Genomic DNA, 20,289 nt, shown 5'->3' with positions numbered 1-20,289 from the left:
GATGAAGTACTAATTATTTTGACAACTGGGAAATTGGCATGTAAGTGTTTTTCTTACATTATATTGTTTCACTGATAAGTGGTCTCTCACTAACATGGATGGCATCCACATGTAATGTACTAATGTGGCAATCCTGAAGTGAACCTTTTCAGGTCATCAAGGGTGACAAACCCTCAATTTATTTTCTCATTTTTTAGGTCATTTGGGTTATCTTTCAGATGGATGTATGCCTTATTTTAGTTTCTATACAACAACTTGCAGTTAAAAGAAAAAGATATATTTCTTATCTAAGAACAGTTCCCTTCGGTTGGAAATTCAGTTTCCGGCTCTGTAATTTTAGTACAACTGTGTACAAATGCACATGTATTCAATCAATCACATTACACATTGCTGCAACATATTTATGTACCATTCAGTACCACAGAAAAGGGTCAATACTATATGACAGGACAAGAGCATTACTTCCATTAAATGATTTAAATGTTGATGACATGATAAACTTAAAGTCTTTGCACTGTTGCACGTAGCTCTCAGCTGAACACTAGAACAGGAAATACTACTGAAACGCGAAATTATTACCTAGACCAATTCCGTTTGACAGGGTGCACCGCACGCAAGAAACAGGTCTATGAAATAATTCCTTTCGGGATCCACGTAAACTCTGATCGATCATGAATGATGGTAATTAAATTAAAGCTACGACGGCGACGGTGACGACGAAGAAGAACTAAACGCAAGAACTGAGCCCCCGGCTGTTGCACCAGCTAGCTAGCCTCGCCGATCGGATCACCGGCGTTGGCGCGGGCGGCGCTGGTCGTCGTCGTTGAAGTCGAGCAGCACGGCGCTGTGGCACCGGGGGCACCGGGGATCCTCCCGGGACAGCATCACGTACATCATGCACCGGGGGCACCCAGCCAGCACCATGGGCGGCCCCGCGCCGCCGCCCGCCGCGTCCGGGCTGCCCTCCGACGACACGCACGAGCTCGGCGGCGACGCGGTGGACGACGACGAGGACGACAGCCTGCGCGGCGACGTGTTCGCGCCGTTGACGCCGCCGCTGTCGCCGCCCGGGCGCACAGTCGCCGACGGCCCGCCGCCGCCGCCGCCACGCGCCCTCGACAGGCTCATCAGCCTCAGGCACTCCAGCTTGGAACTCTTGCCGTTGTTCCTGCTCATCCTCGCCGCCTCCACCAACACCACCTCCGATCACTGCACTCAGCTACGCCAACAACATTAGCGAGACAGCACAAGTTCACAACACACACGACCTAGCTAAGCTAGCCACTATCCAACAATATGACCTAGCTAGCTAGTGACACATTGCACTAAACTTGTTCTGAAGAAAAATTCAGTCACATTGCACTAGACCAAATGCATTACCTCGGATTCTAATATAGGGAGCAGTTCGACGTGTTGGTGGATTGGAGCTCTCCACTTGGTTGCATATAGCTTTTGCTAGGTAGGAGTATTTGTCATGCACCACTCCTGTTGTTATATAATGGGGAGGGGTTGAGGAGGAGGTGGGTTTTCTTAAAGGCAAGAACAGCCACATTTAAACGCTGGTCAATTCCCTCCAAGCCTCTGGAGTCTGGACGCTGTCCCGCCATACTTGTATTTTCCATTAATATTGTAGCTTTTCTGGAGGGTGGAAAAATATTGGAGTATATTTATTAATTAATTGGTGGATAGACGTGACAAGGAGCAGGTGTTTCTGTAGATCGAAAGGGAAGCACTTGTACGGGGGTATGTTAATGAGCTAGCTGGAGGTTCCTTAATGCATGGCCTCTGTAACAACATGAAGTACTACCATTCATGTAACAAGATGATCGTAAAATCTATCATGTAATATACATGAGCGGGGTATTAGTGTAGAAGTACTCCCTCCGTAATTATAAAGGAAGTCGTTTAGGACAATGTTTAAGTCAAACCTTGGGAATATAAATAATGAATAACTCTCAAATTGTTGAGTTTAAAAATGTAAAAATTATATGAATAGATTTGTCTTGAAGAATACTTTCATAAAAGTATATATATCACTTTTCAATAAATATTTTATAGAAACAAGAAGTCAAAGTTGTGTTTTGAAGACCGTGTCGTTGTCCAAAACGACTTCTTTTACGAATACGGAGGGAGTACACATTTGACTAAACATTTTTCTTAATAAATTAGGGGCTCATGACATCTCTCACACTCTTGGCGCAGCTATAAAATATTCATTCTTTGATTAACTCCATGGTCAGATAGGATTCACCCTTCAAATTTTTAAACCGAGTACGATGTACTCCTCTGTCATTTTGGCCATGTTTTTTTATCACCTAAAGTTGAAGGGTGAGTTAAAACATTGGGCAAAATGACAGAAGTACTAATGGGGCCAGCACTATTCGTCTATCTTATTAGCATCTCGCTGTATGAGAAGAGGGCCTAACTGCTAGTTGAATCCTATATGCTTCATGGAAAATAATTGTGTGCAATCCAGATCACAAAAGATCGGTCAAACCAGCGGAGGAAATAATTCCATCTTACTAGTGCATTCCTCTAGATCATTTGACCGGAAGGAAGGCATGCATCCCCTAATCCCCTAATTATGAGGGTGTTTATTGGCTTTTCACCGTACTTTTTGGTTCGTACCATCCAAAATAGCCTCTGCGAAAGTACAGTTTCAAAAAATCCCGATCCATGCATGATTATGCCATCATGCGCAGATCATTGCAGATCATATGCGACCCATTAGTAAAAGTTCAGAGACTGGCCTGAAATTAACTGTAGCTGCCGGCCTGCCTGCCGCCGAGGTCACTGCGCCTGCCTAGCGTGCGTGTCCAGCCCCAAGGGCGCGCAGTCGCGACATCAATGGCATTATGGCCCTGACTCCGCTTATTACGAGTTACGACACGGCGTAAGCACAAAGCTAGTCAGGCGACGAATGAAGAAGCTCTCGCGCGAGACGGCGATAGAGAGAGACGTGTGGTATAGCTGGCATCCATCCATATCTCCTCCCCTCGCGGAGGCGGGGCGGGGCGGGGCGGGCGCAACCGCGGCATGTGCCGGGCCTTTATGCTTCGCCAGAGCCCTCCAAATAGAACCGGGATGAATGACGATGATGAGGCGTCTTGATGATGTGAAAAAAAAAAAGTTTCCGGACGTCCAAAGTAAGTGCAATTGCAAGCGCGACGCACAGTTAATCTGCTCACAGGCGTGGTGCATTTAGGCACACAGCTTGCTAATGAATGAAACCGCGAGTAAATTAGCTACAGTATACGTGCAGGCGTGCAGTGAATGAGGGGGCTGGCTGGCTGCACGGTTCGCAGATCATCGTGAACGGCTTCACGCAATTTGGGCCTACGAGGAATTCTTTTTAGTTGGGCCTCAGTTTTGGGGAAAAGATTTGGCCCACGATGAACTCGCTGGAGAGTCCTGGAGAAAATAAGGGGAATTTTTCCGAAAAGGAAAGGTAAAGAACGAGAGGTGAGGCGCATGGAGGAGGAGGGAGAGAAAGTAGTGGCCTGGGCGTGCGACGCGGAGGGGGCGGGCGATGGAGAGCGGCGCGAACGCACGGCGGCGGCGGCGGCTGGTGGATAGGGGATCCGATCGCCTCGCCTTCATCACCGGCCAAGCTCAGAGCCTCCCCTCCGATCCGTCCCCAGGTAACCACAGGAAAGCCTGCTCTTCCTCTGATGAACAAACCTCAAAATCTCAAATCGCCTGCTCTTATATGGGTCTTGTGAAAGATGTTGCTTCCGCATCCAGATTTGATTCGCGGGATTACTGTGGTTGTGATAGGGTTAGTATTAAGTTCTTCACTAGGGAACTATGCGTGCGTTGCCTGGATGCGCGCAACTATTAGGAGGATTGCTGCACATGTTATGTACAGATCTCCAATTAGGTGATAGATTTGAATTTTATTTTTGCGAGGCAGAAAGCCAGGAACTGCCTACATTGCAGCGCTCGTTCTGCGACTTGTAAGTTAATTAGTCCCTCTAGCCCCTAATATAAGTAATTTTGATATTTTGCTTACACTATTTGATCATTCGTCTTATTCAAAAAAATTTAAAATTATTATTTATTTTCTTCGTGACTTACTTTATTATCCAAAGTACTTTAAGCACAACTTTTTGTTTTTTTATATTTGCACAAATTTTTGAATAAGACGAGTGGTCAAACAGTACAAGCAAAATGTCAAAATCCCTTATATTATAGGACGGAGGGAGTAGTTTGTTGATTTACTATGTTGAGAAAAAGGAGGGATAGAAACATGAAATAGTTTATTAGTTTGTTGTCAGGAGTAAATTCTTGTCCTATTAATGAAACAGGATGTACCTTGTAGGATAGTACATAATTAGGTGCTAGGAAGTGTGCTAGCTGGGTATTTTCTTTATCTACAACGTTTTTTTTGCCTAATACTCCAGAACACAGAGTTGTATTTGTATACGGCGAAGACCTATGCAAGCAACGTTTATACCAAATTAACCCCCCGCCCCCCTCCCCCCTCCCCCCTCCCTCCACACTAACATAAAGTATTCCTAGACCTTTTTTTGGAGAGATTGAAGATGAAGGCAAAAAGACTTTGATACCCCTCATTAAATGATGGATGGTTGGCTGTGGGTGGATGATTGGGGGAAATTTCAAATGCTTGGAACCCTTATATTTGTGGACAGAGGGAGTAGTAAGTACTCAAGTGTAGTTTGATTAATTGAACCACTGTCTGGAGTGTACAAATTTCAGAGGAAATAACATTTTTGAGACAGGAATCCTTCATACTCATTGAGTTGCAACTAAGGGAGTCCAATGTAACATCTCTTTCCACTTACCTACTTTGTAGGTTCCTTAGAAAATTGTCACAATGAGGCATGATAAGTAGTAAGTTTGTAAACTTTGGAGATATTTAGCATCATGAGTTTTCTTGGTACTTCTCGGGCTCTGTCTGGTATTGCACTTAGGGCATGTTCTAAACAGATGTTAGAAACGGATGATTAGTCACGCGCAAAACGAGATTGTGATTAGCATATGACTGATTGACATAAGAAAAACATTTTTTAAAAAAAGGCAACTTCTATATAGAAAACTTTCGTACGGGACACATCATTTAGCAGTTTGAAAAGCGTGCTAACAGAAAACGAGGAAGTGGCCAAGCTGATCCCCACTTTAGAACAGGCCCTTAGTTGTGATAATGGAACTGATAATCCAGTCCACTAAGTTTCACAAAAAGATAATCCAATCCACACAGATGATAAGAATAAAATATTGTTCTCAAAGAAAATGTAGCAAAATTTGACTGTTGGAAAAATTCCACAGCTGCCTGTGTTGCTTTGATGAAAAGCACACACATTGCAGTACCATAATCACAAGCTGAACTTTTATTATGCAGATTTCCTTAGTATTGTCATTTTTCCTACTCTATATTGATATCAAGCATAATGCTGTCCATCTATTATTGCCTAACAACTAGTTCATCACTTATGGACTATTGATAATTAAATCGTCCTAGACTTCTATTTGCATATCTTAGTAGCTTACACTTGGTTTAAGTGATATTCTTGTCATTTTTGTTTTCACAGTTGTACTTGAAAGTTAAAACATATAGCTTCTTAAATGCCACATCTTAACAGAATTAGTTGCTATTTTGCAGATTCACCACTTTATACTGTTGATGCTGCTTCCCTTCAGCGATCTGAACGTCAGCTAAATGAAGTTGGCATTGGTGATGACATATTCAACTACATAACTCAGTTGCAAAAATCAGAATCTGGTGTTCAACCGACTAGTGAGGCCCACCTGGAAACTCATAAAGAGAAACACCAAGGTAATGAAAGTGACCTCCAAAAGCTCAAGACAAGCAATGTGGTTCCTGAAATTCAGCCAGTAAATGAAAAGGCATTTCAAAGGCACAGTGAGGAAACCCTCAGGAAGAAGAACAGTCATGACAGATCGGCAAGTACACAGCCTATGAGGGAAATGGAAACAAGATCCAGATATGTGCCTCCAAATCAGTCTAATCAATCTGATAGTGCAGGTTGGTCTGTGGAAACTCTGAAGGAAATCCTGAATTTCGCACCACATGAGATTACCCAGGCCATATCAGCTACAGAGTATAACCGATTTTTGGCTTCCGTCATCATTGGTTTTCTGGTGGTTCTTTCAAATTGGGGGCTGGACGTTGGTGGCACTATCACCAAAGTATTAGTTGCTACAAGGCCAATTCTATTTCTTATTGTAACGAACATAACCATTGTCTTCACTTTGTTGATGGAGAACAAGGACCCCAACGTGAGGGGTAGACCAGCTGGCAGCAACCTTGGTTCTGCTGATAACTTAGGCCAAATGCTAGAGATTGGGTTGCTGCTACAGAAAGCCCTGAGCACCCTCCTGATAGACTGCAGCGTTTGCGCTGTCATCATGATCTGTTTTATTTGATTTTGAGGGGTACCATTGACAGTATTTTACGGAATTGCTTGTAAGAACGCCAGGTACCATTCTGTCTATCGTTCGAATTTGGAGCCCTTTTTGCTTTATGTATTTATCTACTGTTTTCTGCATATATGAATATGTATAAACCTTGTCCAAGAGAACGGACGCGTGACAGAGTGAGGTTGGTATCAGTCTATCAGAGGACCAAATTTCTCTGTAGCTAAGGATCTGATAATTTGATATGCTGATGAATATGGGAAATTTTCCCTGTACCTTAATCATGCCCTGATAAGCATGCAACTCGACTTGGCAGTGCAGGCTACACACGCAGATCACGCATGGTCTGCAGAAATGGATAGCTAGACGTTGCACAGTTTGATAGCTAGACGATGGTAGGGACTTTTGGAGTTTAGTTGTGTGATGAGGTGTGACCTCTGAACTACATTGGTCTTAAAATATAATGCATTTTAATCATATGGTTATATGGGTAAAATCCTAATAATATAAATCTGGAGATATATCTCGTGTTTATCACCCGGATTGTTCTTGAGTTGTTGTTCCTAATACTTGGGTTGTTCAAAATTACTGTATTTTAGAACGGAGGAAATGGTGGTAAACACTGTTTGGAGTTTTGTGTGGTGTGATACATAGGCAGATCACGCATGGTCCGCATAAATGGATAGCTAGACATTGCACAGTTGGATAGCTAGAAGATGGTAAGGACTTTTGGAGTTTGTGAGGTGTGACCTCTGTACGACGGTGCGTTAGCGACAAAAGAGAAGCCCGCGTTTGTTTGCACTGCCAAGTGTCGCGCACTTATCAACCACGTGCCGCCCAAACCCTCGGAACGGTGCCGCACTGCCGCCAACTACGTGGCGATATCCAGATGTTCCCAGCAGTGCATGCTTATCACAACACAGCACCGTAATGACTATGTAAAATGATTTCGACAGCATCATTCATCAAAACAAAAGCACAAAACCCATATTAACAGTGACATCTTCGTCTGCATCAACCAAACCTAGACACGACGTTGCCACGTCAAACCCCATTAGTCCTTGACTTAGCTAATCCTAATTAATGCTGAAAAACCTAAAGCCCAAACCGTGTGCCGACCGGAGCTCTCAACAGCCTCTGTTTCCGGCAAGTAGGCCGTCCACGGTTATGGATCAGAGAGCCCCAAGTGACAAACGGTTTGACAGTACTACTTGCCTATGTTGTGGTGTAGGATATAATGTACACGTCATCGCCTACCCCTTGCTTGTTTCACTTAATCCAAAGAGTTGCAAAGAAAGGGGGTGGGTCGCCGTCGCCGACGCTGGTCAAGGGGTGGTGATGTCATGGATGCTCTTGCGCTTGGAGTCGCGGGCGCCGGCGTTGGCCTGCCGGATGAAGTACTTCTGCGCGTGGCTCGCCACCTGCGTCGGCGTCCGCGTCCTCACCGAGAACCGCGAGATGTTCCTCCAGTCTCCCCGCCCGTACCTGTCCAACCCCTCGAGAAACAACCTGCACACACACGCATGGTGGAGCAAAACGAAGTGAATTTACACGGGAAAGGCGGTTGCGATTGAGGGGGGGTGGCTGGCAGGTGGGGGCCATCTGCCAGCTGGGAAGAGTTTGTTGGTTTCTCTCGGCTTTGACGAAGCAATGCGGAAAAGATCGCGAGAAAAATCGAGAAGCCTCTGGAACAGAGACGAGCAGGGGAGGAGGAGGGAAGGGAAGGAGACGAGGGTTTGAGGTGTGCTTCCGTCCGTACCTGTGCTCGTCTTCGGACCAGGGTACGCCGCGGCGCCGCTCCTCGCCGCGGGGCTTGCCGCCGCCGCCGCGGCGGTCGTTGCCGTCGTTATCGTCCCAGGACCCGGGGGCGTCGACGGCGCCGCGCATGATGAGATCGATGTCGGCGACGAGCACCTGGTAGTGCTCCAAGGCCTCCTGCGGCGTGCGCCCTGGGAGCTGCGCCGCGACGAGCGCCCACCGGTCGGGGACGTCCTCCGGGCACAGCACCAGCGCGCTCTCGAACACCTTGTCCTCCACCTTGCTCCACGGTCGCCTCGCCACCGGTCCCCCGCCCGCCGCCGCGCCGTACAAATCCATGCCGAGTGAGTCTCCCCTCCTTTCCTCCAAGCCTCTCGGTCCCTTCCCGTGGACGACACAAACACGGACGATCGCGGTGCGAAGTGTGGTACGCTACTGCTGCTACGAGCGACGATGATGGCGTTGCGTGTGCCGGTGGGTGTGTGGATGGGTGGGCGGCGCCGTGTGTTGTTGGGCTTGGTTCGCTGCGGCTACGCGTGGGAAACGGAATTTATAAAGATTTCGCTTGGGGGTGGGGACGGCGCGGGTGAGGTGGATGACGGGGTGAGCTCGAGAGAATGGAACGGTGGGTTGGGAATCCCGTGGGGGTTTTTTGTGATGCTCTGGCCGCGTGGACGCACACGTTTTGGGCGTGCGGTCGGGTGCGAGTCGGCGGGGCCATGGGCCATCGGGGCATATCCTTTGTGCGCGCACGGGCGGCGCCAGGGTCGGTGGACGCGTGCGCGGAGGGCCGAACGGCCGTCGGCTGGCAGAGGCGGTGGCGTAGCGCGCGGACGGGGTTGCTTTCCGCTGGATTCTGGGATTCTCGTTGAGTTCGTTTGGGCACGGAGCGTCTTACGGTGGGTTGTTGTTTTGTTTCATTCTGTTTTTGAGGTGTCACAGTACTCGTTTGGACCAACGGAATTGATATTCTACCGTCGCAGGAAAATTGAAGGGGAAAGTTTCGAGTCGTCGTATCCGGTTTGAGATTCGTGCACGCAATAGGTTTAAAAACCAAGCGCAAGAACAGGGCCGGACATTGCTTGGTGGTACATCATGATTTTTATTTTACTAGGAAAATACCCGTGCGTTACACCGGGTAATATCGCAGTTGATGAAGTTGAACTTGACGATGTACCTGGTGTTGTGATTAACAAAAAAAATTATTTAAAATAGGTATTTTTATCATTTTTATCGTAATACCGATGAATAATCAGGATGGATAAAAATACTTTTGGGTATTTATTTATAGCCTCGTAGTGGTCACGCGTGTTTTCTCGCTTTGTCAACTCTCGTGTTGCAAGCATGCGTCTTAGTTTCCAAGATCATATGTGGACTCGCGTGGAGACCGGTCACGTAACATATGATGATTTTGCGCAATTTTTTTCACAATCGATATTTTTTATATCAAACAATTGTTTTTTCCTTCCTTCGTTTTTTTTATTTTCCGGTTTTTCATACTTTTTTATCATCTTCTTTTCTCCGTTTTCTCCGTAAGATGAAGATGAAGATTAAGTTTTTTTATGCAAAACGAGGTGGTATTAATGTATGATTGATTGAGTTTTAATTATAACAAACTTGAAAAATACATTAATATGATATTTTAGAGAAACTTTTATATAAAAAGTTTTTGCTTGAAACGCACCGTTTAGCAATTTAAAAAGCGTGCCACGAAAATTTTAATCTTCATCAACACTTGTTGGAGAAAAGAACGAGACCTAAATTATTCTGATTTTAGATAATTACATAATTAAAAACAGAATAAAGATTAGCGAGGAGATAAATTTGTGTGGTATGTCGACATCCTTATCCTATCACTCCCTCACTCTATCGTTCTCTCTCCCATTTTGTCTGTCGCAGTGTCGTGTCCCTCTCTCTCTCGTAGAGGTGGCCAAACGGGCCGGGCCAAAACGGGCGGCCCGAGGCACGGCGGAACCTGTAGCCGGCACGGCCTGCTACAGTAACGGGCCGTGCCGGCACGGCACGAGTAGCCGTGCCGTGCTTGGGCCGCCGGCCGAGCCCGCGGGCCGGCACGGCACGGCACGGCTACTGTAGTAAGTCCGCATCTCATCCTTCCGCAAGTCCGTATCTCATCCCTCCCAACTGACGGCCCAGCCCGCTAGCCGCCTCCGCAAGTCCGTTGAGCACCCCTCCTAGCTGATGGCCCAGCCCGCCAGCCACCTCCGCAAGTCCGCATCGCATCCCTCCGCGCCATTTCGGTTCCTGGGCCAACCGTGCCCCGTCCACGGCCCATTTTTCATTCACGGGCCCGTACTGACACGGCGGGCCACACGCATGCCGTGCCGGCACGGGCACGGCCCGGCCATCCACGGGCCGTGCTTGGGCCGGCGGCTCGGCACGTGGGTCAGGACGGCACGGCCCGTTTCATGAGCCGTGCCTAACGGGCCGTGCCGAAACGGGCCGTGCCGGACCCGTGCCCGTGCCGTGCCGGGCCGGGCCGCCCGTTTGGCCACCTCTACTCTCTCGTTACTCTCCAAGCAGTTCCTCTATTGTTCTCTCTCCCATTCTGTCTCTCACTCTCTCTCAATCTCTCGTTACTCACCAAGGGTCCAAGGTGACCGACAGTGGTGCTCGCTTGGATCCCGCGGTTCTGCCGTCGACGGCGACGGGCCGGTCAGATCCACCACCGGCCCAAGCCGTGGTTGCTGCTTCCTCGCGTCGATCCAGCCACCACCATGTTCATCTCCATCGTTGGCTGGCGGCGGTGAGGCTGGTGAGCGGCGGTTCCGGCGGTTGGGAGGCTCGAGGGCGGCGACGAGGCTGGTGGGCGGTGGATTCGGCGTAGGGAGGCGAGGCAGTGGACTCCCGTAGCCGGCGGTTGCCCAGCGGAGGTGGTGGCGGCGGCGGCCGCGCCCTCCCCTCCGCTAGATCTGGCAGGAGGGGAGGCAGCGGGCTCTCGCGGCCGGCGCCTACCCGGCGGAGGCGGTAGCGGCGCCGGCGGCTGGGCCCTCGATGGGCGGCGGGTTCCCATAGGCGGTGGTGTCACTTTCTCCATGTTTCTCCTCCTCGTGCTCAAATGCTCTCGATGGATCCGTCGCCTTCCTCCTTCTGCTACTTCCTTCCTTTCGTTCTTTCCTCTCGGTTTTCTCTCCTCTCCTTCGCCACTCAGCGACGCCCTCCTTCTCCGCCGATCCCCCTCCTCGACCACCCACCGACGGCGCCTCTCCCTCTCCTCCGCTCCCCTTCCTCGTCCCCCCACCGAGCCCGCCGGCGACGGATCCAATTCCCCCGAGCTCGCTGGCGATGGATCGGCCTTCGCCGTTGGGTGGCATTCGTCATCGTAGGATCGAGCTGCCACAATGGTCCAGTTCGGTGCCGAGCAGATTGGGGCGGTCTCGTCCTTTAGGCGGAGGAAGCGGTCGGAGACGAGGAGGCCGATTGAGTCGTGGATGCAGGATCCTGTGGGTTTTTCTTGTCTCGTAATGTCCTCCATGATCACTATTTGGTCTGATTGGTACTCCCTCGTATGACGCCGTTGACTTTTTGACAAACGTTTGACCTTTCGTCTTATTCAAAAAATTTATGTAATTATAATTTATTTTATTGTGATTTGATTTATCATCAAATGTTCTCATGACATAAGTATTTTTATATTTGCACAAAAATTTTGAATAAGACGAGTGGTCAAATGATGATTAAAAAGTTAACGGCGTCATAAGTATTTGTTTTGTTGGATGTCTCAGGATATGGTGCAGTGGACGAATCTGGAGGTGGAGTTGTACAAGCAGAGCTGTTCGGTAGTCCGGATAGGAGGGTTCAAATTGTCGGACGAAGGTGGACCTCTATGGATTTTCCAACAAGGATGCTGCTGTGGCCGCCGGATCCAGTGACAATTGACTCCCCCGCAGTAGAGGTGCTTGAACTGGTGAGTTTTTTTAAGTTGATTTGAGTTTTCACTATTTTTTTTGTCATAATAATTAGATCAGACCCTAGTTTATTTGATTTGTTTGGTTTGAGTAGATCAACCAAGAGCACATGTGTAGGTGGAGTAGTGTAACAATATTGATTAAAAACTTGTCTTGTTACTCTATATTGGTTGAATGCCGATGCTTTCATGTGATATTTTTTGTTGAAATAGGAAACAATGGCATTTCAGCACATAGAGACAAATACATCTTAACTAATCAAAGATGAGATTCAGATCTGTAATTTTCATCAGTTTCAGGACACATGCAGTATTTGACACTGTCTAATTCTATGTCTTCCAACTGACACCAAAACTTTTCTTGCGGGTCACAAATCTAGGTTCACTAAACCCAAAGGCTTTTGTAGCAATGGGATGCCAGGTGCTAGTGGTTACTTGAGCAGCTATGGGGGTGATGGTGGGTATGGCAGTACACCAGGAGCCCAGGAAGAAAATATATGGTCAATAGGTAAGATATATGGTAAGTTCAATCCCCACACCACCTCTAATCGTTGCGCAATATTGCTGGTTATAGATTGATTGGTTTATGACTGGTACTATATCAAATATATTACTGTCTTTGATATGTTATCTCTGTAGGAATCAGATTACTGTCATGGTTCTTATATTGTGCACTTCCACTTACTGCTAGCTAGCTTGTATCCTGTATATTTTAGTTAGTCAAGTAATAGTAGCATGAAAACACCAAAACATTATATGTCTAATCTGAACAATCATTTTGAGTAGCCTAATTGATTGCAAGCTCTTGTGATGATTTTGCTGTGTGCATGATTTATGTTCTGCATTCATGTGAATGTCTGAATTGAAGGACTCGTCTGGAACTTCCACGTTGCTACGTGCCGCTGAACAACTGAAAAAATTGGTTGTTGCTAACTTGAAAAAATTGACTGTTGCTAACTGTTCTACATCGACGGGAAAAAAACCATACATAGCATTGGTTGTGCATATGAAAGGCTCAGCTAAACATTCTCTTCTGAAAACAAGGCTCATGTATGTCTGGTTGACCTCTTTAATTTATGTATAAAAACTTCATGTATGTCTGGTTGACCTCTTTTATTTTATGATGGTACTGTTAGTTCGAATTCATAAGCTGACTTATCTTATGAAATTAAAATTGTATTCAGGATTGAGTTGGTTGATAACCTAGAATCGACATTGATTGGAGATTGCTTGACGTCCTAGAGGAAGAGCCTTGCGATTAATATTTTCTTGTGTGCTTCTATTATTTCTATAGCCTGATTGAAAGGTGGCTTGATGTCCTAGAGGAAGAGCCTTGTGATATATGTTTTCTTGTCTGCTTCTATTATTTATACTTCTACATTATATTGCCTGTAATGTAATGTAATATTAAATTGGAGTAGGAATCGGTGTGGGGGATACTGAACCTGTGCGCGCAAACTGGATTAGAATCGGTGTTGTTTTTTTTTAAACTTGGGCTTGCGGGCTTAATCTGGTAGACTGGAGTAGGAATCGGTATGGGATTTTTTTTTTGCGTGATTTGCTCTAGAGTAGGAATCGGTGGTGTTCTTATTTTTTTGATGGGGTGGGAAAAGTAGTGTCATATTAGATTAGATCCGATCACAAATCGGATAACAGAAATCGCAGTTGTGGGGGCTGCGGTGGAAAAAACGGAAAACACGGACAAAAAAAAGGGTTACGGACGAAAAAAGGGGTTTCGGACTAAAAACCGCGTGGGGTGAAGATGTGACGAAAGGAAAAATCCAAATCTTTTAATTATTATTAAGATAGGGTACTCTTTTTTGTTCCAAAAAATTAAACTTGTGATATAATGTGATCTAACCTAATACAACGAATCTATTCATATTCAAATTCGTTATACTAGGTTATATCATATTGTATCATAGGTTGAGTTATTTTAGAATAGTGAAGTAATTTATCCGACCTGTATATGCATTGACTGGAAAAGATGTCAGTTGTTGTAACAAAGGCTGCCAAATATGTCTGTTATATAGTTATTACAATGTAATTTAAAATGTTATTATAATTATATTATATATTTTTTAAGGAAAAGTTACGATAACTATACTTTAGATAGTACTCTCCCAAAGTAAAGCTGTCGTCATTCGTGGGCAAAGCATCGACCCACTGCATTTGAGCCCGATACAGGCATTAGCCCATGGACCGTATATACGGCCTGAATAGCTTTCACCGGGAGCCCACCATAGCAGCAGCAAATATTTTCTGGACGGTTGACAAGTGGGCGGCATTTTGTTTCCGGTGGGCGGCTTTTGGGGATTCCGGTAGCGCCGATTCCGCCGACATCCGATGCGGGACCGGCGGGGATACAGACCGCCATATGCCGCGGTACAGCAGCCAAATGCACAGCGCACTCCGACTGAAACCGCGGTGTTTCCCCTGGCTTTCCTCCCGCCTTTTGCGGATTCGTCTCACCGAACCGTGCAATGCGATGAGCAGCGGCACTGCTGTGTTCCTGGAGCGTCCTGTTCTTCCCATCAGCACTCATCCCGTCTTTAAAGATTTGATCCAGTCTTATCCTAAATTAGTTGGCACCCCGGCGTCTTGCCGCGGCTTCGTAGTTTTATTGTCAAACAAAAACAAAATCGTAGTTTTATTGTCAAACAAAAACAAAATCGTAGTTTTAAATGGTTAGATACAACTCTATATATAAACAAAAACAAAATATATGATAATATGTCTTTATATATATACATTATGTTACTATAATACAATTCATGTTTTATTTTTTCAAACGTCATTGTATATTGTTATAATATATGAATATTATTTTCATGCACAATATGGGTACCGTTGTAGTTAGACGATTTGCATATCTCTGCTTAATTCAAGCTTTTTCTAAAAATTGATTTAGGTAACGATACCTAATAATTATATACTATCTAATCATACATAATAAAACAAAACGCACACCTTAAACAATAATTTGAGTTGTATTCAGAAAACATGGTGTTATGCACAAAATAATATAACAGTGCTATGTGTGACTATGAGGTGGAGCAAAGGGATGTGATTGAATAACTAATAAATGATTGAATTAGATGAATAGGTAGTTTCTTGATCCAATGGTTGTTATCTTTGTAGACTTGTAGTAATGTATTCTGATGGCTTAAAATTGTTGATGATGTGGCTTCTTGCTTGTCTTGCTTTATAGGAGTAAATGCTCCTTAGTGAGTACTAACTATATAGTACTCCCTCCGTCCCAAAATACAGCAGTCTCATGTCCAGATTCGTTGGCTTAGGATGGGTCTCATCCAATACTAAGTTGCTATATTTTGGGATGGATGGAGTATGATAGGATATGAAACATTTATACGATTATAATTACCCGATAAGATTCTTATTTGAAGAAAAAATGAATGTTAATTAGAGTACAATGTTGTTTTTTTTCCTGAATATGATCTACCCAAAAAACTCTTCTTCTGCACATAATTTGTATTTGATGCACTAACCAAGTCGAGTTGTCTATGAAAGAATGATCGGCTACATGTAGGGTTAAGATTGGTTTCAGCAATGGATCATGGATGTTTTTTTTTAATTTACTAGAAAAATGCTCGTGCGTTGCAACAGGTAAATGCTATTTTAATTTTATTATTGTTATATGGTTTAGCTAAGAAAAAATTCATTCTGCGAATTCCCTTGGATAATTTTTTCATAAAATCATAAGCTGCTATTATGAGTGTATTTCATCTCAAGTTAGCATGCGAGTTTTTTTTAAAGAGATTTCTTATACGATTCCTCTTGTATTTCCAAAAGAAAATGAGCTTAAAATCTAACTCAAAGATGGATATATATTTTTAAAAGTGAACGAATTTAAAACCGACTCAAATATGGATGACGTATCAAAATACCAATAAAAACATCTTCGATTTTTATAATAGTAAAGATTTCATTCAATATGTTGATGTGACCATCAAGTATATGCATACAACCAAGCATGAGAAATATAAAATATTGCCAAAGAATACATCGGATAAATGGAGGATCTACAGGATATTAAAGTCCAATGAGTTTTGGAATCCAGTTCGGCCTCCGGAGACAGCACTGATTTCAAACGGACCTAGCGCCTTCATGCCAACTCCGATTTGGGTGATCTTGGACTTCGTGGAAAGCTTATCTCGCTACCTTTCAAATGCATCCAGTCTCACGTCCAAATTCATCTCGAGTCTACGGGAATCGCCAAAACAAGACAGTACTGTTGCTGAAACCGAACTTAGGCCTTAGACCTTGTAATAGACTAGGCCCATCTCGGAAGTGTCTCCCTCCACCTCCACGAATTAGCACTTAACCCTAGCTTTATTTTCCGCTATAAATAGCTTTGTACATTCTCAAAAACATTTGGGTTTTGTTTAGTTGAATTTTGCCAAGTGCCATTCACCTTGTCTCTAGTCCTCGCTCGATTAGTCGGCGACTATTGATTCAGAGCCCCCAATAGTTGGTGTGTTGATTTGCCGGGTCGATTAGATCTACCACTTCAATCGCAACTATTTCTTTGTGCTTAATCACCTATTCGCAATATTTAGATTGCATCTTATCTTGTTCTTGCAGTGTTCTCTCGTTTGCATTGCAGGAATCATCAACCGCGCGTCACGGTTGGTACGACATCGTTTGTGGTGTAGCGATTGCACGGCGTTCTGGACTTGTTCTGGTTGGTAGCCACGTCGCAAACGTCGCACTCGATCAAAGTGAGAGTTATCCCCTCACCAGAAGATCGGGCCACGAGAGAGAGCATCATCAGTTGGTATCAGAGCTTCAGTTGCCTGGTGAGGATTTTAGTTTTGTAATTTTTTCCCATCATCCACTATACAGCCGCACCACTTTTTCCTTTACCAAACATTAGTTTTGAGCCTTGTAATTTTCATTCAATTTTGCTTTATTGAGTTTTGGTCCGCTGTCGTGTCAGTGCTGGTTTTTGTTCTAGCTTCGTCTGGTTTGAGTTTTGCATCTTGGTTGCTCACTGCCTGTACGTTCGGTTGAAGGAGAAGAAAACATTAGATCTGATCTTTTTTTCATCCTCCTGTGTTAGTGCATGCATGCCGTGGAATTCTGGTACGTTACCAAGTAAATAGCGCGTGAAATTAGGAAGCTAATCGTGTTTCAATATATCCGAAGTGCATGTGCCAAAAAAATAGCAATTCCCAGTTTTTCTTCCTTTTGAGCTGCCACGCGCAAATAGAAAGTATATAAATCAAGATCGGTTCCCATATTCCTTGCGCCACAAAAATAGGAGGTATCCATCGTTTTCTCTTGTGACCGAGGTATGCATGCAACACAATCGTGCATATGTGCTTGAGTTAATTACTTGAAAAAGAAAAAAAGAGGAAGAAATACAAAAAAAAAAGGCAGACGGTGCAAAAAAAAAAAAAGAAAAAAAAAGAGCCGCACCAAAAATAATAATAATAAGGAGAAAAAAAAAAGAAAGTGTGGAAATTTTTTTTAGGCTATTGGTTTTCTTGGAGAGAGCGGTGTGATAAAATCGAGTTGTTTGTAGTCCGAGTGTTTGATCATTTGCTTGCTTGAGCTAGGATTGAGTCTAGGCTAGGCCAGCAATTTTGACTAGTACTTTGGACTATTATTCAATTTCGCAAATCTGTTTGATTTTTGCTATTCCTTGTGATATAATTAAGCCTACCAAGATCCACATACTACTAACCTTTATAGGTCCTGCTTTGCAATCGCTCCACTCATCAAGCTTGTCATTGTGCCACGAACCAGCCACGGTGATTGACCTGTTTTTGCATTCTTTGAGAACATTGTAAGAATTTGGTATATGCTTGAGTGTTGAGTGCCTTCAAAAGCTCCACATATCTATAGATTGTTAGGAACTAACACTTTCTCGTGAGTTTCTTTTGCTTACTAACAATGACAGGAGTGTATAAAGAGAACGAGATTGAACATATAAAGCGTTGGATAAATGGAGGATCTACAGGATATTAAAGTCCAATGAGTTTTGGAATCCAGTTCGGCCTCCGGAGACAGCACTGATTTCAAACGGACCTAGCGCCTTCATGCCAACTCCGATTTGGGTGATCTTGGACTTCGTGGAAAGCTTATCTCGCTACCTTTCAAATGCATCCAGTCTCACGTCCAAATTCATCTCGAGTCTACGGGAATCGCCAAAACAAGACAGTACTGTTGCTGAAACCGAACTTAGGCCTTAGACCTTGTAATAGACTAGGCCCATCTCGGAAGTGTCTCCCTCCACCTCCACGAATTAGCACTTAACCCTAGCTTTATTTTCCGCTATAAATAGCTTTGTACATTCTCAAAAACATTTGGGTTTTGTTTAGTTGAATTTTGCCAAGTGCCATTCACCTTGTCTCTAGTCCTCGCTCGATTAGTCGGCGACTATTGATTCAGAGCCCCCAATAGTTGGTGTGTTGATTTGCCGGGTCGATTAGATCTACCACTTCAATCGCAACTATTTCTTTGTGCTTAATCACCTATTCGCAATATTTAGATTGCATCTTATCTTGTTCTTGCAGTGTTCTCTCGTTTGCATTGCAGGAATCATCAACCGCGCGTCACGGTTGGTACGACATCGTTTGTGGTGTAGCGATTGCACGGCGTTCTGGACTTGTTCTGGTTGGTAGCCACGTCGCAAACGTCGCACTCGATCAAAGCGAGAGTTATCCCCTCACCAGAAGATCGGGCCACGAGAGAGAGCATCATCATATGTGTTGATGTGCCTTGCACGTGCACGCTCACCTATATGATTATAATTTATAATAGTAGTTATTAAGTGATTAATTCATGCACTTTCGCCGTCGATCTCCCACCCTGTTCGATTTGTTCCCACTTCCAGAAAAGAACAGCGAATCCCCTCACCCTCCGCTCCATATCATAATCCACAAATAAAAAATAGTCAAATCCCAGATGTAACTTTTGGGCCTTGCAGCCCACCTATGTTTAGGATTGAACCCAAGAATTATATATTTTTCCAAAAAATAGTGAAATCGAAATATTCTGATTGACTTCATCTCGTGAGGCCGTGATTCCGGTCGCCGTCATCGTTCTCCTACTGAAGTTCCAACGCAGCCTTTTAATGATCTTAAACACTTTCAACAGCTGACACAAATGGAGCAAAAGTACTTTCGCTAGTCCTGCAGTAGCACAGAGAATTTTCGGAATATGCCATCGAACACACTGCTTTCAAGATATGCCATCTGTGCTACTTTCAAGATACGTCATCGGAGCATGAATTTTCTTCATTCCGCGCCACTCCGTCTCTTGAGTCGGTAGCACCGTCGTTGTCCGTCCACCCGATGCCGCCGTCGTCAGTCCGCCATCGTCGTCGTCCACCGCCCACGCCCACGCCCATGTTAGCCACGGCGTCGTCCGTTCGTCGTCAGCCGCCTCGTCCGCTGTGTCGTCGTCGTCGTTCACCATCAGCCGCTCTGTCCGCCCGCGCTCGCGTGCGCCGTCGTCCGTCCGCCGCACACGCTCCGGGCCCAGCCACGGCACTCCTCCCGGAGCACACTCGCCAAGCCATGGCGGAGGAGGACAACGATGCTGGCAGGCGGACGGACGACAACGCGGCTGACATGGGCAAGTGCGGGCGGTTGACGACGACGATGGCGGCAACGGACCGACGACGGCGCGGCTAACGCAGGCGGTGGCGGACTGACGACGGCGGCGCCGGCCGGACGGCCGACGACGACGCTACTGACTCCAAGAGACGGAGTGGTATGGAAAGAAGAAAACTCGTGCTCCGATGGTGTATTCTGAAAGTAGCACGAATTAGGTGGCATATCCTGAAAGTAGTGCGTATTTGATGGCATATTCTGAAAATTCTCCTCCTCTTTTAAGGCCAACGGAATTTTATTCTTCTTGGAAAAGACCACAAGCCTCATATTTTGGCTTAGGCTTATGCTTATAAGGCAAACATTTAAATTTTCAACCTTATATTTTGAGTTGATTTTAAGTTTTTTTATTGTAACTTATTTATCAACCTTTGTTTTTAGATCGCTAATAACACGTATATAAAAGTATTATTTATAAATTATTTTTTGTTTACAAATATATCGTTTCGCTTATTCCGCTGATAAGCGAAACTATGGAGTCCCACATCTCTGCTTACGTTTCGGGGGTGGCTGATCGGCGGCTGGGCACGTGCTCGTGCGGTTAGTCTGCCTCCTCTAGTCTGTCCT

The 20,289-nt window shown here is 45.2% G+C and overlaps 3 protein-coding genes and 1 pseudogene across 4 annotated transcripts; 2 read left to right on the top strand and 2 right to left on the bottom strand.

Moving 5' to 3' along the window:
• Positions 1 to 442: 442 nt before the first annotated feature.
• On the bottom strand, positions 443 to 1,467 carry LOC4324785 (protein GL2-INTERACTING REPRESSOR 1). Of its 2 annotated transcripts, none has more exons than XM_015790817.3 (2): positions 1,381 to 1,467; positions 443 to 1,219 (listed from the first exon to the last, which is right to left on the bottom strand). In XM_015790817.3, the coding sequence occupies exon 2, from the start codon at positions 1,174 to 1,176 to the stop codon at positions 787 to 789; it is 390 nt and encodes a 129-aa protein (XP_015646303.1). In that variant the 5' UTR covers positions 1,177 to 1,219; positions 1,381 to 1,467; the 3' UTR covers positions 443 to 786. The 2 variants fall into 2 exon arrangements, with proteins under 2 accessions (XP_015646303.1, XP_015646296.1); XM_015790810.3 differs by having other exon boundaries at positions 443 to 1,209.
• A 1,983-nt stretch (positions 1,468 to 3,450) lies between these two features.
• Positions 3,451 to 6,506, top strand: LOC4324784 (uncharacterized). Its single transcript, XM_015766972.3, has 2 exons — positions 3,451 to 3,641; positions 5,624 to 6,506. Exons 1-2 carry the CDS (start codon positions 3,530 to 3,532, stop codon positions 6,406 to 6,408), a joined length of 897 nt encoding a protein of 298 aa, XP_015622458.1. The 5' UTR covers positions 3,451 to 3,529; the 3' UTR covers positions 6,409 to 6,506.
• Positions 6,507 to 7,330: 824 nt separating this feature from the next.
• Positions 7,331 to 8,680, bottom strand: LOC4324783 (transcription factor DIVARICATA). The gene is made up of 2 exons (XM_015766974.2): positions 8,159 to 8,680; positions 7,331 to 7,908 (listed from the first exon to the last, which is right to left on the bottom strand). Exons 1-2 carry the CDS (start codon positions 8,494 to 8,496, stop codon positions 7,725 to 7,727), a joined length of 522 nt encoding a protein of 173 aa, XP_015622460.1. The 5' UTR covers positions 8,497 to 8,680; the 3' UTR covers positions 7,331 to 7,724.
• A 2,254-nt stretch (positions 8,681 to 10,934) lies between these two features.
• On the top strand, positions 10,935 to 12,080 carry LOC9267953 (uncharacterized; annotated as a pseudogene).
• Positions 12,081 to 20,289: the final 8,209 nt, after the last annotated feature.

The sequence above is a fragment of the Oryza sativa genome, chromosome 1, assembly GCF_034140825.1.
Source record: "Oryza sativa Japonica Group chromosome 1, ASM3414082v1".
Classification (NCBI taxonomy): domain Eukaryota; kingdom Viridiplantae; phylum Streptophyta; class Magnoliopsida; order Poales; family Poaceae; genus Oryza; species Oryza sativa.
The sequence above is the reverse complement of the archived record's forward strand: the minus strand, read 5'-3'. Positions and strand labels throughout refer to the sequence as shown.